General features: G+C 38.7%; 1 protein-coding gene across 3 annotated transcripts in view; it reads left to right on the top strand.

Annotated features, from left to right (window-relative positions):
* The first annotated feature begins 4,455 nt into the window (after positions 1–4,455).
* SHQ1 (SHQ1, H/ACA ribonucleoprotein assembly factor) overlaps positions 4,456–16,401 on the top strand; it is a 51,482-nt gene continuing 39,536 nt past the window's right edge. Inside the window, exons 1-7 of one of the 3 annotated variants that reach the window (XM_080382613.1) lie at positions 4,456–4,556; positions 6,980–7,163; positions 8,138–8,202; positions 9,064–9,186; positions 9,974–10,125; positions 11,710–11,822; positions 13,770–13,897. In XM_080382613.1, coding sequence (XP_080238739.1) covers positions 7,021–7,163; positions 8,138–8,202; positions 9,064–9,186; positions 9,974–10,125; positions 11,710–11,822; positions 13,770–13,897 — 724 coding nt within the window. In that variant the 5' untranslated portion in view covers positions 4,456–4,556; positions 6,980–7,020. Of the gene's footprint in view, positions 4,669–4,758; positions 5,821–6,979; positions 7,164–8,137; positions 8,203–9,063; positions 9,187–9,973; positions 10,126–11,709; positions 11,823–13,769; positions 13,898–16,401 lie in introns of those variants that run through there. The other 2 variants (XM_080382615.1, XM_080382614.1) reach the window with 2 other exon arrangements.

Genomic DNA, 16,401 nt, shown 5'->3' with positions numbered 1-16,401 from the left:
CTGTTTCAGGATTTCATCCAACTCAGATTCTGAGCAGATGCAAAAATATAAATTACTTCATGGTATGAGAAAATAGCAATACCAAATGAGAAACTACAGAAAAACCACAATGCATGAACATATGCTCTTTTCTGAGAATATACATACTACAATAAAACCCTACCAAACATTAAAAAAAAGAGTACCAGTAGCAACTCCCTAAAATCCTCAACCTGTACAAATGTGTGATTTTATACTGTCAATAAAACCTATTTCATATGCAGGAGATGTGTCAGCAGTGTCTGCATAAAAATACTAAGGTAAACATTATGAAATCTGAAAAACATTCTAAGATATTTTTAGAGACTTTTCCCCTTGTTTCTGTGACATGCTGTAGTATACTGCTTACCTGCCTCCTTGCACCATTTTCTTTCAAACTGAGTTGTGCAAATATCCACTCTTCCATGCCACCAGCATGCACACTCACCCAGAATCAGTTCCACTGCTGGACTGAAACAGAATTCCATTGCACAGCTTCAGACCAGCATTGCTGAATACACTGTTCAACTTTGGCAGCAAAGCAGTGGACTGGCCACGATGTCAGTGTCTATACGTGATAGTGGCTACAGAGATATTCAGTTAAACTCGTGGCTTAGATCTAAAACAATAGTGACAACCAGCTTAAGTAAAACTTCACATATTTTAGACTTAAATAAATTTATCAATATCAAGCGTGTTTGGCATATTTTGTATTGCAAACACAGTAATGTGGCATTGTTGTTTGTATCAAAAGGCAAATCATTCAGAGGCCTGTACTATAATGTAACTCTGTAAGGAACCAATTTAAAGTATAGTTGTATTTTGAGAAAATCTTAAAAATGAAGCTTTCTTAGTAATTTTTTTTATGACAATTTCTAAGGTTGTGTCAGAGGTGCTATTTTCTGCAGCAGCCAAAGATTCAAGCATTAGAAGAGCCAGGTTCCTGGGAACAGGGCTGTAATGGAAGTACACTCTCTACAGATTAGACACAGTAAGAAAATTATACGCATGCTATCTAGTGAGTAATAAATTTTTAAAATTCACTGTCCTACAGCTGATCTAAAAACCCAGATGAAGGTTTTTATATGCTACTTCTGGAGTGTAAATTGAACAACTCCAAGGGCTCTTAACCCCGGCAGATCCCTAGGAAGCTGTTCAAAAACCTGAAAGCAGCTTCAGCACAAAAAACCCCACGTTTGCCACACATATAGCCATATGCAATGTGCCTGCCTCTGGACTACTCCATGGGCCACTGATCTAAGAACTCTCCTGCTTAGCAGTGGCAGGTCAGGCTCTTAGGTACTGATATTACACTCAATGTCCTTCAGTCACTAAGAAGCTAAACTGTGAATTGATCTCTCCCATGCAAGTTTTACATATACCTCCTGCAAAGCAAGTTGAACATCTGCCAAGCAGGTAACACCACAAAAGGTAACATCAAGAAACACATTACATATTTACATCCCTGCCTGTTACAATCTTATTCTTGTAAAGACTATTGCAAGTTTGATCCTGAATTTATAAAGACCACCATCCTGCCTCTAGAGACCCATGCTGTTATCCTCATCTGAAAAAGGACAGAAGGTCTTCATGATCTAGGATCCTTACCTCCTCTGGAGAAATAAAATGAGAAGCTTCATTATCTTTGTAGAATGGAAACTGCAAGAGGAAAGAGGGACAATAAAACTATGAAGATAACATTGTATTATGAACACAGTACTTCTGTAAGTGAAATTGCTAAGGATTATAAACTCCTGGAAAATCAAATCTATGGGGAAAGAAAACTCAGATTAAAATGCATTAGATTTGGAGGAATGCTTCAGTCCACTTAGACAAAAGAAGCCAAAATACTTGTTTTTCACTTCTTTTCAAATTTAAAGGGAAGAATAATATGCATTTTACTCAAGTGTACAATGATATTTTCTATTTCCATCTCGGGAAAGGCCCTCAATTATAATTGACATTGTTCATCTACACTGATTTTTTGCCAAGTGTAAGTCTGATAATTAAAGAACTACTTCTAGTTGTTTATAACATTTATAGCACTGGCAATTCAGACAATGGAAATAGTTATGTATTATATTGTATTTTATAATGCATTTAATGGAGGAATATATTTCTGATTGAAACATACACCTACTGCATTTCCATTTGTTTCCTGGGTAGAGAAACACTTTTATTCCTCTTTTTACTTATTAAACTAAATGCACATTTTGTATCTGATTACCATTTTTATGTACATGCCAATTATATATCTAGAATATAGCATGTATTGTGTCTGTGGGATTATGCGAGATTTACTTGTTATTATTAGCCATGTAGAGTCAATCGCGCTTGTAAATTGCAAAGCTTTATGTTTCTTTTTTTCAAAGGGATAGCAAGTCTTGCTAATTACTTGCCCAAAACATTGTAAGTAATTGTAGATACTTGCATTTTCATTCTTCAGTGTTCCATTAAACATATAGCAGCCAAATTCACTTCTTCATTAGAAAGATGCGCCAGAAGAGGTAGTCTTTTTACATTTCTAGATAAGACTTTTTCATTATAGTTCTAAAAACCTCAGTATGCTTTCTATGGAAGAAAGCAATGCAAATTTCTTAGAGATGCTTCTTCATACTTAATTTGGGATGGAAAAGCCGGGTGGCTGATGCACCAGCTTTGTCGCTTAAATCAGCATATAAGTATTCCTCTTACAAGGAAAGTATTACCAGACAAAAAAGGCTGGGAGTTCTTAGACTCTAAAAATATAATTCTGAGGCAGTCTTGGAAAGTGTCAGGCAAGAATAAACTCTCTGATGAAACATCATCTTTATCTTTCATAGACTTGTCATGCAAATTTAAATATACCCAGAGAAGATGGCGCCTACTGGTTCATAACTCAGCTTCCTGCCCAATATTCTTACTATAGATTGCATTGGCAAGGTCCAGAGGTTAAATAGCACTGTTCTCTGGAAATGCCTCAAAAGTTTCTGAGGACTTGATCAAGGCCTTGGTCCAAGTCAAACCAGCATCTGAAATTAGATGTCATTAACTTCTTAATATAAAAAAATGCATTTTATATGCCATACATCTTCCATTTCTGCATGTAAAAAACTGGGACATAAGAAAATTTAGGCTGAATATTAAAAACATCCATTAGTTTTAGATCAATGGGGAGAATGATCTATTTTGAAGCAACTATTTAATTTTTGTGCAGTATTTAAACTGCTGGTTCAGTTCTTTACAAGAGTGAAGATGTTTTCTCATGAAAAGATGGTATATTCAGTGGATTTCCCCCAAGAAGAATCAATCTTTATTAGCTTGAAAGATTGTTTGTCTTTTTTTTTAATAAAAAAACTTCATTAGCAGAGGTTACATAATTATGTTTTTTTCCCGTCAGGAAAAACGTTTGAATGCATTTCAGAGGAGGCTGGGAGAGGAAGAGTCAGAAGAATTTAAAAATGTAGAAGATTATCTGGAACCAGAATACCTTTCATGGTCTAATGACAGAAAAATCAGATTAATCCTACATTAGGTGCTATATTTAAAGATAAGTAAATTATGGCTTTTAAACCAATTTTTCTGCTTTTAGCAATTTTTTGAGCTGACTGTTGTATTTTCTCCTTAATGCTGCTGTATTTCTTTTGATTCATCAGGATTGACTTTTATTTACATTGTCTGTCTTGTTTGCATTTATCCGCTGTCTTAGAAGAGACTTATGTAACTGGGAATTCCTATTCTGATGTGCTGGCGAGGTCACTCTTCCATTTATTTCTGCAGTCCTCCACTTTGATGCATTTTGGTTCTTGAAATCATTTTATCCTTACCACCTCACCTTACATTAGGTCCAAACCTTCTATTCCTATTTACTCAGTTCTTAACTTCATTCTGTCCTCTCCAGAGGTATTTGTTCTCACTGCACGCTTTACTTACGCACATACAGATATTTTTTATATACTGAGTTGTGAGACAATTTACTTTCAGCCACGTTAGAAACCAGTTTTAAATATGGCTGCAGCTATCATGAAGGAGAGAAGAGCTGAGGTTAGGCAGGCAATCCTCACACTGCAGCACCTCGTTCTCTGACTAGCATTCCATAGATGTATCAGAATGACAGTAATTTGGGAGTTAGGATCTGCTCAAATAGTGCTTTTCTCTCTGGAGACCCTTTGACCTCCCTTAAACCAGGACATCAGGCCCACCAAATCATCACTTTTGCTTTAACGTAAAGCCTGCCGGGAAGGGCTCTGCTCGCTGGCGCCCGTGAGGGAGCGTAAGGGAAGGCCAGGCCTGGTGGGTGGTAAGGGACCCTCCCCAGGCCTTACATCGCTCACTTATCGCCGCCACTCTACCCCGTCCCTTCCATTTTTGTTTTCTTCCAAAGGCGGGGAGCGGCGAGAAGGGCGGCCCCTCAGGGAGGCGGGAGGACCGGGGCGGGGCAGCCCGGCGGGGCGGCGCCGTTTCCCGCGCTCCGGAGCCGCCTGACGCATGCGCGTCCCCTGTCTCAAAGCCACGCGCGCGCGGTGAGGGCGGGCAGCGGCGGGAGCCGCGCGGGCGCGGTGAGTGGCGGCGGCGGAGCGGCGGCGGGTGGGCCTGGCCTGAGCGCAGCGGCGCGGCGCTGTCCTGACCCGCCGGCAGCCGCAACTTCGGAGGGCTCCGTCACCTCAGCAGGTCTTGGGGCGGGCGGCAGCGGTTCGCGGCCCTCAGCCAGGGTGCGGGTCTGTTGCGGGGAGTCCGTGCGTGCCTGCCTGCCTGCCTTCCTTCCTTCCTTCGTCGCGTCCCCGCTGTCTTAGCGGCTTCTCCACCTGTCCCGGGGCCGACGGGAGTACGGCCGAGGGTCTTCCCTCTTGTGTGCCCCGCGGCGCGGCTTGAGAGTCCGGTTTGAGCCGGTTTAACGGGCAGCGGGGGGGAATTGTGCCCTACTGTAGTGACTCTAAGGGAAAGCAGGGCAAAGCGTTCGTCCCTTTTCCCGCCAGCTCCTGCTGCAAGGGAAACGGTTCAGTTCTACTTGCTGTTTAGTTTTTGTGTGTGTGTGTGTTTTTCTTTAATTTTGATGTTTTGTTCTCTGTGGTGCATAGCTGTCTCTTTTACAGAAAAGGCAGGGAAGGTTAATTATTTTGGAGTACCTGACTATAGCTTGTGGCAAGCGCTGCTGGGGACTGGAAACTCGGTGGTTCTGAGATTGTGGTCTGGGAAATACCAGGGATTTGTGTGCGAGCTTCCAGGTTGTTTTGGGGTTATTTGTGTTAGGGCTGCCACAAGTGCAGCAGCGCTGAGACGCTCAGAGCAGGAACAGCTGGGCCTGGCTTTGGGGCTACTGTTAAAATTGAAAAAAAACAACCCCAAAACAAAAACAGACCTCTGATTTGAGAGGATAAAAATACAGGTTGGCATATTGTTTTGAAGGGTCTAAATGAGCTAGTGGGTTTTTGTTACCTTCTATCCTCTGTTGCACAGCGTGTGGTGCTTAAATGGAGAAAGCCCGCAGCAATGTAAATCACTGTGCAGGTGTTCTTTAAGCCAGGTATTTCCTATCTAGTTTGAACTCAATAAACACGTGGCAGGTTCTCAGCTTGGAATGGATGGGAATGTTGCCCTGGAATCAAGTGATGCGGTGAAATGGGGAGTTTCATTTTTTTTTCATACCTGTTGAATGAGGTAGATCATCTGTATTTTAAAAAAAGGGTAATTGGTTTGTCGAAGAAATATTTAGGTTGGAAAAGACTTTCAAGATGAAGAGATAAAGGGCAACTGTTAACTCAGGACTGCCAAGTCACCTCTATGGTTGATTTCCTGTGTATGTTCATGAAATTTTTAGAATAGGTATATGTTTAATAAAGATAACTGTGGAAGTCAAAAGTAGCTCTTTTCCAGATAATAGTTCTGTTTTGCAGGTTTTGGTAAAAATATCTTTGTCTTGCCCCACCCCCCCACCCACCCCCAGCTATATTCTAAGTTAAACTTGAGAAATTATCTTGCATTTAGAAGCTATTGAAGAGGCAGACAAGTTATATATAAGGTGAATGGTACTGTATAAATTCCTTCTTTCATGCTAAATATATACACATGCCCATGTACATATGGCTCTGATGGATGTTTATCTAAATTGCCCTTAAAAACACCTGGTGAAGGAGATGCCAGATATCCTCTAATCCTCTAGGTAATTTAATTCAGTTACAACTACTGTATTAGTTATGTTTTCTCTGACTGAATCTTCAGAAGGAATGTGAGGTTCTTAGGATACTTCAAGATTTGTGAAAAGCCTGCAAACTGATCAAAACAGTAAGCATGCTTGCATTGGACATCCTGAATGTGTCAGCTGCTCATGTTTAAACGGTTCAGACAGCTCTTGTGTCACAAGCCCACCACAAAGGAGCATCTTTCTCTTACTGTGATTGTACTATTCCGGTGGCTTGTGTATTAAATTTGAAGTGAAGAGCGGTATGCTTAGTGTGTATGCTCAGATAATCTAGGGTATACTGAATCTATTGCTTGTTTTCTGACTAATATGCGTATGAATTATAAAATACAGCTCTTAATTTTTTTGAAATATTACTGTTTGTCAGTAGGGTCAGGACAAACTTCTAGTAGTGGTTTGTGATCAGGTCAGTAATGAACTGTAAAGATCTAACATCCACTATGTATGAAACTGTAAACAACAGTTGCAAAAAGGTGCCACATTCTAGGACTGAATTTAGTGTGTTGTTTGTATGGAATTTAATAGGCACTTTCCTGTGCTCCAGACGTTTTGCCTTCATGCGTGTTCAACTGTTTCATTAAGGTGCAGAGAGGTGGTACCTTCAAATTATTGGTAACGCTTTTTTGTTTAATTGCTGTTGTCATGAGCGTTTTCTTCTTGAGCATGTGGAAGATAATTCTGTGAGAATCTGATACATTGTTCTTAAAGAATTTTGAAGAGCCTCTATTTGCTGTCATACATTGGAAACTACAATAATCTTCTCTTGTTTTCCTGTTTTGATAGGGCCACACAGCCAGTGGTTGCTTCTCCTGGCTGGACTCATCATGATAACTCCAGCTTTTGAACTTACCCAGGATCCGGATTTTCTTACAATAATAATCAAAGTACCTTATGCCAGACCTTCAGAGTTTGATGTGTATGTTGAAGGGGAAGATTTTAAATTTTATGTTAAGCCATACTTTCTCAGGTAAGTAGTGGAAGAGTTAAAAAAAAATAAAATAAGTCAGTAGAGAATGAACTTCATTTTGGTCTCTTCAGAATGCTCCTCATCTGCAGCTTTTATACTGTGGTCTGCAGACAGCCTGTTTCATGCAAAGAGTTGTTTTTATGGATCTGGCCTCTTTGTTTCTAGTCATTAAATAACATTTAAGGGAGTTTAAAGAAAGAATTTTATAAATTTACAATAGATTGTTAATTGTAAAATGGCAAGACAATTCTCTGGATATATGTGTGCCTCTTCCCTGTTGAGAGCCAGATACAGTATATTTGGTAAAGAATGGATTTTGATACACTTGTAATAATATAAAGGGAGCAAAGTCATGTGGGTGGAGGCAGTAGGAAGTGAGGTTCTGTGCTGTCTCTTCTTTTTCTACAGAGTAGTAGGAAACTTGCTAATCTCAGTGTTAAAAGTGTTAAGGGAACCTAAGGTGTGCAAGAGCTGATGAGCTATTAACTTTGTCCTGTATTCTTGCACATGCTTCCATAATATGCATTAGTAGACCAGCCGCAAGGGGTTTTAGTGGACTGATAGAATGCAGTGACTTAGGTGTTCTGAATAAGAAATACAAGAACTTTGGATGACTTCTCATATTCTGTCACTGTGGGTTAGCTTACAGTTCTTAAATTGCAGTATTTTCAAAGTGTTGCATGTAGTGCTGAGAGTGTCATGTCTGTGGTGGCTGTGACCTCATCCAACCGGGGAAACCAGGAGTCACAACTTCTATCTTACTTCGGGTGCTGATCTCTTCTGCCAAGTTAGGGGAAAAAGATTTTGAAGTACATGGGAATTCAGCTGTATGTCTCCCATTACTATTGGAAGGAGTCATGTGGTTAAGTCCTTTGTGCTGCTCTTGGAATGTGCCATACATTTTTATAGGCTGAGATGTAAAGTTATGGAATTAGTCAGACATTCAATGAGGTGCCTCATTTTTTTACCCACAGATTGACACTTCCTGGAAGAGTTGTAGAAGATGGCAGAGAAAAAGCATCTTACAATACAGACAAAGGTATTAGTTAATGTTGTTAGTATGTGTATAATTTATAAATTACTAGAAAGTTAGTAGCATTTTTCTTTGCTGCACTAGAATTGCATAGAACTTCAGCGAAGTGTATGATACCATAAATGTCCAAGTTTCTCCTATGTCATGTAGTATAAAAAAAAATCTTGCGCAGGATTTATTGTATGTACTTAGGCCATCCTTAAGCACCAAGGATGTGTTCAGAGCTGTCCTAATAATGAAAACAAAAAGTACAAGTCCTCTTCGAGCCCTGTGGGGGCTAGATATGTTACTGTACCAAGATTGTTAGTCTAGTAAATCTATAAAGAAGTCAGGTAGTGCTGAGTAGAAATCAGAGAATTCTAAGGCAGTCTCTTGGCTACCTCTTAGGAGAGAAGACATTAGCGTTTCTCAACACCTTAGTGGAAGATATTTCTGGAATTAATGTATTCATTATTTATAAAATAACACGATGATAAAGGCTTTGCAAATACCAATTATAGGGTTTATTATGTGCTTGACTTAAGACAATCAGATTGTTGAATGTAGTTAGGTTCCTATGAACTTCTGCTGATTGCTTGATTGGTGGAAGGATTAGAAATGAAATAGCTTGTATTTTGTTGGTTTGTGTTTATGCAATGTGAGTCAAGAGACTACAACTAGTTAAGTATTTAATGCTTTATTACCAGAATCTTTTATTTCTGAGAAGTTTGTGAAGTAAGGTTAAAAACATGCACAGAGATTGATGCTTAACAACATGCTACCTGCATGTGACCCAGTTTCTGTGAGCTTTTCATCAGAGGGAAAATGCACTTTTTTTTTTTCTGGGATATTTTAATGTAATAATTGTATTTTGATTTTCCTTTTAAGGAACTTTTACACTTCGGTTACCTAAGGAGATTCCTGGTCAATATTTCGAGGGACTGGACATGCTGACATCTCTTTTAGCACCAAAGAAATTAAGAACAGCAAAACATTTAGTGGAGGAGATAGGTATGACAAAAAAAATCTTGTCTATCCTAGTGGTACATGTACATAGTGAAATAATTATAGATCTTCATAGTGAGATATGTGAAAAAATACATTACTTCAGTTATTGTCTAGTCCAAGGTACAGGAATGGTGTGAATGAATCTGAAAGTATGGATGAGCGTAGAACTAATGTGTTGTATGTTATATACACATCATCTTTCCAGGCATAGTTATGTTTACATTTTTCAGAAATGTGCCCAAGATGCTAATCCTCTGTAGATCTCTGTGCCCCTCTAGCGGTTGCATAACGCACACACATTTGACTTCTGTGCTTTCTACAAGCTAGTACAACTGGACTTTCAGCTCGAATGGTAGAAGCTAATTAAAACCGCAGGTTCCAGTGGATGACTTGCTTAACATCAGTATTTAACAGACAAAAATGTTTGACTACCTGTGTTAAATTTTTTAATATCTGTCTTAAATAATTGATAATGTCACTTCTGTCAGGGTTCTCTTAGTAGAAATTGTGATCTTGTTGAAATCAGTGGAACAATTATTTCAGTCTTTGAGGGAGTATGCTTAAAAAATTTGGTGTTCCTGGTCTTCATTTTTGAAAGCAGAACTGGGAGCAGGACTGATGAATTACTGATGGAAGCATTTGCCTGTATGACCCAGTGTTGTCTAAGACTTCTTAAAAGATACACTAAAAAGAGAAAGGCTTATTGTCTTATTAGTGTTTTCCTTTCTATTAGATCATATATATTTTCTATGTAATAATTATCTTTCTCTGACCGTGTGATTTTATTAAGGTGCCTCTGCCGAGTTGTCTGAGGAGGAGGAAGAAGAATTTGACTGGGAAATGGAGCAGACCCCTTACAAAGCAAGCACAGAAAACACTCTACTAGTACAGTACTGTTACGGATTTGGGAATATGCGGTCAGGGGTGTTCCAGCGTCTGCAGGTAGATGCATATTTGTCCTATCATAAAAGTTCTGGGTAACTTTCTCATTAGGTGGGCTTCCTGGCTCACTTCATAGTTGAGAGAGGATCATGAGGTGACTGTTTTCCATTAGCGCGTTCTGTGACTGAGAATATTCTGCTTTTGCCTGTGGTAGTAAAGACAAATCCTTGTTCTTGCAGAGGTAGCAGGTGGTTGAGACAGAGTTAATCTTGTAGCAGAGTCAACAGGCTGATCTGTTTCTAAAGCGATTGCAGTGTTGGAGGAAAGGGTTGAGTGGGGTCCTTATTACAAATGGCCTCAGGAAGTGGGCTGCTGTCACCAACATCGTTCAGCTAGCCTGTGAAGACACAGAGAAAAAGGCCTGTATGAAGTAGGCCACGTGCCAGGTGAATAGTTCTGGCAAGCTGCAAACAGTCTACAGGCTGTTAACAATGTGCTGTTAACACTTCTGCTTTATATTTGTTATTGTCTTCTATTCAGACTTCAAACATACTTAACATTGGTGTAGAGTATATTTCAATATACTTTTGAATTACAAAGAAATTACACAATGAAAAAAACCCACATAAAGCTGGCTAATCTATAGGTCCTGTTATTGTTGTGGCACACCATGAATTTCACAGTGAAAAAAATGTAAATTATATGATGTACTTTTTAATTTAGACTTGATTTTTCTCGCAAGGCAATAACTTTTGAAGTGTGTACTTTTCAAGATGTCTGCCCACCTGTTATCTGTGAGATTTACTAGGGTTATGCTGATGCGCTGAAATTGCTTTTGTGGATTACTTGGTAGGATAGGAGCTTTAAAATGAAGTTACTTTGGTTTTCTGCATTCAGCAGCTTCTTTAATTCACAAATAGATTGAAGCTAATCTGCAAGGTGCAGCATGCTAGGTAGTACAGTAATAAGTATACACAACTTCTAATTGCAGATGGTAACTTAATTTTTTGTGGTGTTCTTACTTAGAGCAATTGAAGTTGTAGCTGTTACACAGTTACATAATTGCTTGTAACTCATAATTGCATGGATTGTCTTTTTGGAGTTTGGAGCGGAAGGGTTGCTATTCAGGAGAAAGTATTTACATTCTGTTAGGGTATATACACTGTTTTATTACTGTGAAATTAATGAAGTTTCCCATCAGCATTAATGTACTGCTGCTTAATGATGCGTAAAATGACAATGCAGTTGCCCATTAATGAATGTATGGCCACTTCAGAGTGCAAGAATCTCAAGTCACAAGAACCATAGCTATGATTTTTACCTTGTTGTTGTGGTTGTTCGCTTTTGTTAAAGACTGCAAATTTTATCATAATGCAAAATAATGGGCCTGTCGTATGATAAAACAACCTGAATAGACTTCATAATATCATGGAATTCTAAGGACCTTCAAATAATTGAATTTCCTTGGAATTCTTATGCTTTATTTGTACAATGGAGCCTGAATTTGGAAGATTTAAAAGGGAGACTGAAGAGCATCTAGGGATTTCAGTGTAATGCTGATGAGCATTCTTCCTAAACTCTTACTAAATAAATGTTGCTTGTTATACCTGTGGCTGGGTCCTATACTTTTCATTGCATTTACAGGATGAATTCAGTGATGTTGTTGACGTTAAACATCCAGACCAGACTCCTGTAGATGAACGCAGGAAGAAACGCCTGGCAGCTGAGGCTGCCAAGTTTGACTCTGATCATTACTTGTGAGTATTGAATACATTCACTTTTTCTTTTCATAAATGATTGGTTTGAAGATCACTTTCAGAAGTAACAACTTTACTTTTTATTTGCCTGTTTCTTTGTCTCATCACAGCAGGCCATAAAAGGGTATTCTTAAGTATGACACTGACACAAGATACTGCTCATCTGTTTGGGGGTAACTCGACTGTTTAATTACTGCTTAAGGCTGTGTTCAAGCAGGGGCTGCTATGAACTGTTGAACGCTGTTTTGTAGTTATCTGTTCAGCAGCTGAGTAGCCAGTCTCTGCCAGCATATTGGCTTGTAGATGTCAGGACTGTTTTTTTTGCTCTGTGAAACAAGGATTACTGAACTGGCCTGGCCTGAGGATGAAAAACTTGTTTTGAAGTTATGAAGACTGTCTAGGCCACCATGGTTTTTGCCTCCCATCACATGAAACCTGTTTGACAGCAGAACAAGGAAAAGCTTCAAACCAAGACTTTGTGTTTTTGTGCCTTCTACATGCTATGTAATGAAGGTGTAAATGATTCTTTGTACCTTTCAAGTTGGAGTATTTCAGGTCTAGTTAGGTTCAGAAACTTCAAAAAAGTAAATTGAAGCCATGAGATCTGTTAATTATACGGTGATTGCTGCAAGATTGATTTGGTGGGACAAGAGTCTAGTCCCCAGTAGGGACAAGTAGTATTTGTGGTATGTTTTGTTCAGGGAGACGTAGGCTTGATCCATTTCAAGTTGTTTCAGAAGATATCTTTGCAAACTTGGCCTTTTTCCCCAGGCAGGTGTTTCAGAGGCAGCTGTATGTCTTTCTGTAGCACGTAAAAATTAGAAACACTTTCTTGAAACTTCAGTTGGAAGCACATTTCACTGGAATTGAGGTAGTTCCTAACCTATGATGTGATGCAAATTACGGTAATTGGAAATTTCCATCTTAGACCCTGTATTCTGGCCTGGTAGGTGAGCTACAAACAGTTTAGTTTAATGGCTGTGTTTTAGTTGCTTCAGAACAGATGATACCAGCCTTTCTTCCAGAAAAATTGTTTTCCTCTGTACCCTGGTAAGGACATCTCTGGGGGAAATGGTGGCAAACAAGTGTTCTGTTGCTTTTGAGAGAAATGTATGCTGGCTGATATCTAAGTTACTTGATAAAGGCACTGAAGGCAGGCAACAAAAAATCTGTCAGTGTGAGAGTAAAGCTAATTACATTCTGTGTTCAGTAGATTTGGCAGTTTTTATTGTGATTAAGAATGTATTACATATCTGTGTTTGTTTTTTCAATTCTCACTATTTATACTATTGTTCGGTGTGAAGAAAAAGCTGAAATGGTAAGAGGAGGCTTAGAAATCGAATCCTTTAGTATAAATCCTCCCAGAATTACTATATTGAGATTTTTACCACAGCAGCTGAGATGTGCTGAGATGGAGGTAATTTCTCTTCCAGAATTTATGTACAACTCTTCATTCTTCCACCTTGCTACAGCATGCCCTTGTTGACCTAAAATAGGCATGGGGATTGACTTTTATTGTTGTCCTTTAGCTACGTTCCCTTCCTTCCCAAAGTATACAGACTTAAAGTGAGAGAAGTTCACAGTAAAATCAAGTTTGCTGCTACTGATATTGTGTGAGAAGTATTCTCTTTAGAATGGTTTCTTTCAGATATATCTAGAACAATTCGGGTTTCTTCACCTTCATGTCATGCTGCAAGGTCAATGATTTCCTAGGCTTCTTATGTGGCTCAGGAAAGCTGGAAAAATAAAGGAAGGGGTACTGTAAGAAAGAGAATACTGTTTATGCTTTCATTAGTTTCTGGTTTTTAAGTCAAAGAACTTATTTCTAATGTATGGAAAATGTCCTGGAGCTAGGTCGTGTATACTAAATGTATGGCTTAAAATATACCCACATACACTATAAACTGAAATAAATAGCATGTGACTCTTTTTTTCATTTTTTTTCAGAGCTGATTTGTTTGAAGATGAAGCTATTCAGCATGTTTTAAAGTACAAACCATGGTGGGTTGATGCTCATAAAAAAATGACAGCCTTGCAGGGAGAAAGTCATCAGGAGCATAACACACATAAATTTGGTGAGAACATACATATATTTATATATACACACACAAAACCACTTGTTGCTTGAATGGTACTTGTTGTGATGCCTGTTATGTTCTAGGTGGCTGTTCTTACAGAAATAAGGATGGTTTTATCCTACAATCTGCAGTCTTAACCATTCTTAATAGAGGAATATTCTGTTACATCTCCTGTCTGCAAAGAAGTTATTTTTTTTCTGGGGACGGTTATATACTGAAGTCTTTGAGGCAGTTGTCTGGAGCAGTTGACAGTATATTGTAAAGTGGTCATTTAATCTTAAGCATTTCTGTTAATTATGTAGTGTGTGATTTCTTAATACTTCGTCTGCATAACAAATTTTGGAGTTAACTGGTCATTAAGGCCATTCTAGAATTTCAGGTATCAATGAAGAAAAAGTTTACTTTCAAGGACATGTTGTAATCCTTAGGATTTCAAAGGAGCTGGTAGTGTCAGTAAGTCGTGGCATCTGAAATCAAATCAAACTTATCTTCGTGCATTGGTTGTAGTAGCTAGAAAAGGGGTCCTTTGGTGCATCTCTTTCTCTTTTTTTCTCCCCTCCAGATTTTTTGAGTAACTGTTCTCCCTTTCCTAATTGTACTTTCAATGGAAAAAATAGTTACAGCTGTTTTTATGCCCACTTCCAAATACGGTGCTGACAATTCATAGCAGCTTTTCCAAGGATCAGCTGTGGAAGATTGTGCTATTTCTGATGAGCATGTCTTCTGCAGGATGTTTTATTTCATTTACACAGTACCACAGAATTTCATAGTATTTATTACTCTACTGTTACTTTTATGGGTCTTGGACTTCTTTCAAAGGAAAATCTTTGTGTCCTTTTAGAAACTAAAAGGGATGGGTTTAGGTTGAGTAGATGACTTTGTGATTGTATTGGTAAGAGAGAACTTGCTGTACACATCTGTATGCAGTGGTTGCAGAGAGCATTACAAGTTACTATTATGTATATACTTTTATTGTTCTTTGTTCATTTCCTACATAGTATGAAAATCCAATATTACTAAAATAGATAATGATAATCACTTCACCAGAGGTTCTTAACAAATGTTAGTGCACTCATAATACCTGCACTTTCAAATCTCCTACAGGAGAACAATGGAATTGGGGTAAATGTTGCATATTTTACTGTGAATATAATCTGATCTTCATTATTGGTCTCTTTTCAGCCTCTGAAGTCAGAAATTGTTAATTACATCTATCATAAGCATTTGATTTAAAAAGCATTGGACAAAGGTGCAAGAGGCTTGAAAATAGAATAATGAGGGGTTCCTTTGTTTGTTTTTATCCATTCACTCCTTAGTAAATGAAACAAGCTAATGTTTGCCTGTGTTAAGGAATATAATGAAAATGAATAGCTGCTGGATGATTTCATTTGATAAAGAATGTTTGTACACCAAATGGAAATTCTGAAGAAAACACAAATATATGTTGCTGGGTTTTAGCGGCAACAACAGACAAACTCCTTGAAAGCCTGGCAGGCCTGCTGCAAACCAAGTTATACAGAAAGTGGGGCTACGTAAATGATTTTTTTCCAAACCATTTGTTATAAAACATATATTTAATAAGAATGAGCAAAAAATTCAGCCTGACCTTCATATGGCTGAGTGAGGAGGCTCATGTAGTTTTCTCGATCTTGAGGAAATGTAAGTAATGTAAGAGGGCAAATGGTGTTTGGGTGAAGTTAATGACAACGCCTCCCCCTTTCCCCTAGAAAGGCCGTTGTTCTGGTAGCATTGTTAGTGCTGTTTGACTGGCAACAGGGACTAGGGATGGCAAGTGGCTGAAGATCTGAAACCATTGGAGGTTCTTTAACCTGTGTGAGTTGTGGTGAAAGAAACCACCATGAGAGGGAGTACAGGTTCTACTTGAAGATCTTTTATGAATGGAAGTGCAAAAGGGCAGGAGATGGGTCCAGGCTGTTGGACTTGGAATCTGATCATCAGTAGGATGAGTTCCCTGTGGTTTTCCATTGCTTTTGTGCTTTATCCAATCAAAGGGGATGGTGCAGCTAATCTCAGTTACAGATCGAGGAATTTTTACAAGCTGAATGAAATTTGACTGCATTATCTGCATTAATATATATTCCAGTATGCACGCTTAGTAAATCGAAGTGACATAGAAAAGGCACATAAAAGAAAGATGGACTGTGCTAGGTGAAGGACCTTCTTTACTACTTGAGAATTTTTATGTTATTTTCACTAGAACTGGGTAGAATTCTGACTGCATTAAGCCAAGATGTGCTATACAGCTAGAAGGATAAGTAGGCTGTTGTTGGTACTAGAGTGTGCTTGTAGTAAAAAGCCTTTGAACATTAGTGTTTAGCTATAAAAAGCCGAAGTGTACTTGAGCACAGAAGCTTTAGGGGCACAGAAGTTACATGTGTTGCAGTATGTTTCAGGGTGTTTTATGATGTGCAGTGATTCTTTGAGCCTGTATGTGCATGTATCCTGCTGCAGGTAGGTGTAAAGCCAAACCATTTCATTAT

Source organism: Falco punctatus (assembly GCF_963210335.1).
Source record: "Falco punctatus genome assembly, chromosome: 4".
Taxonomy (NCBI): Eukaryota; Metazoa; Chordata; class Aves; order Falconiformes; family Falconidae; genus Falco; species Falco punctatus.
The sequence above is the reverse complement of the archived record's forward strand: the minus strand, read 5'-3'. Positions and strand labels throughout refer to the sequence as shown.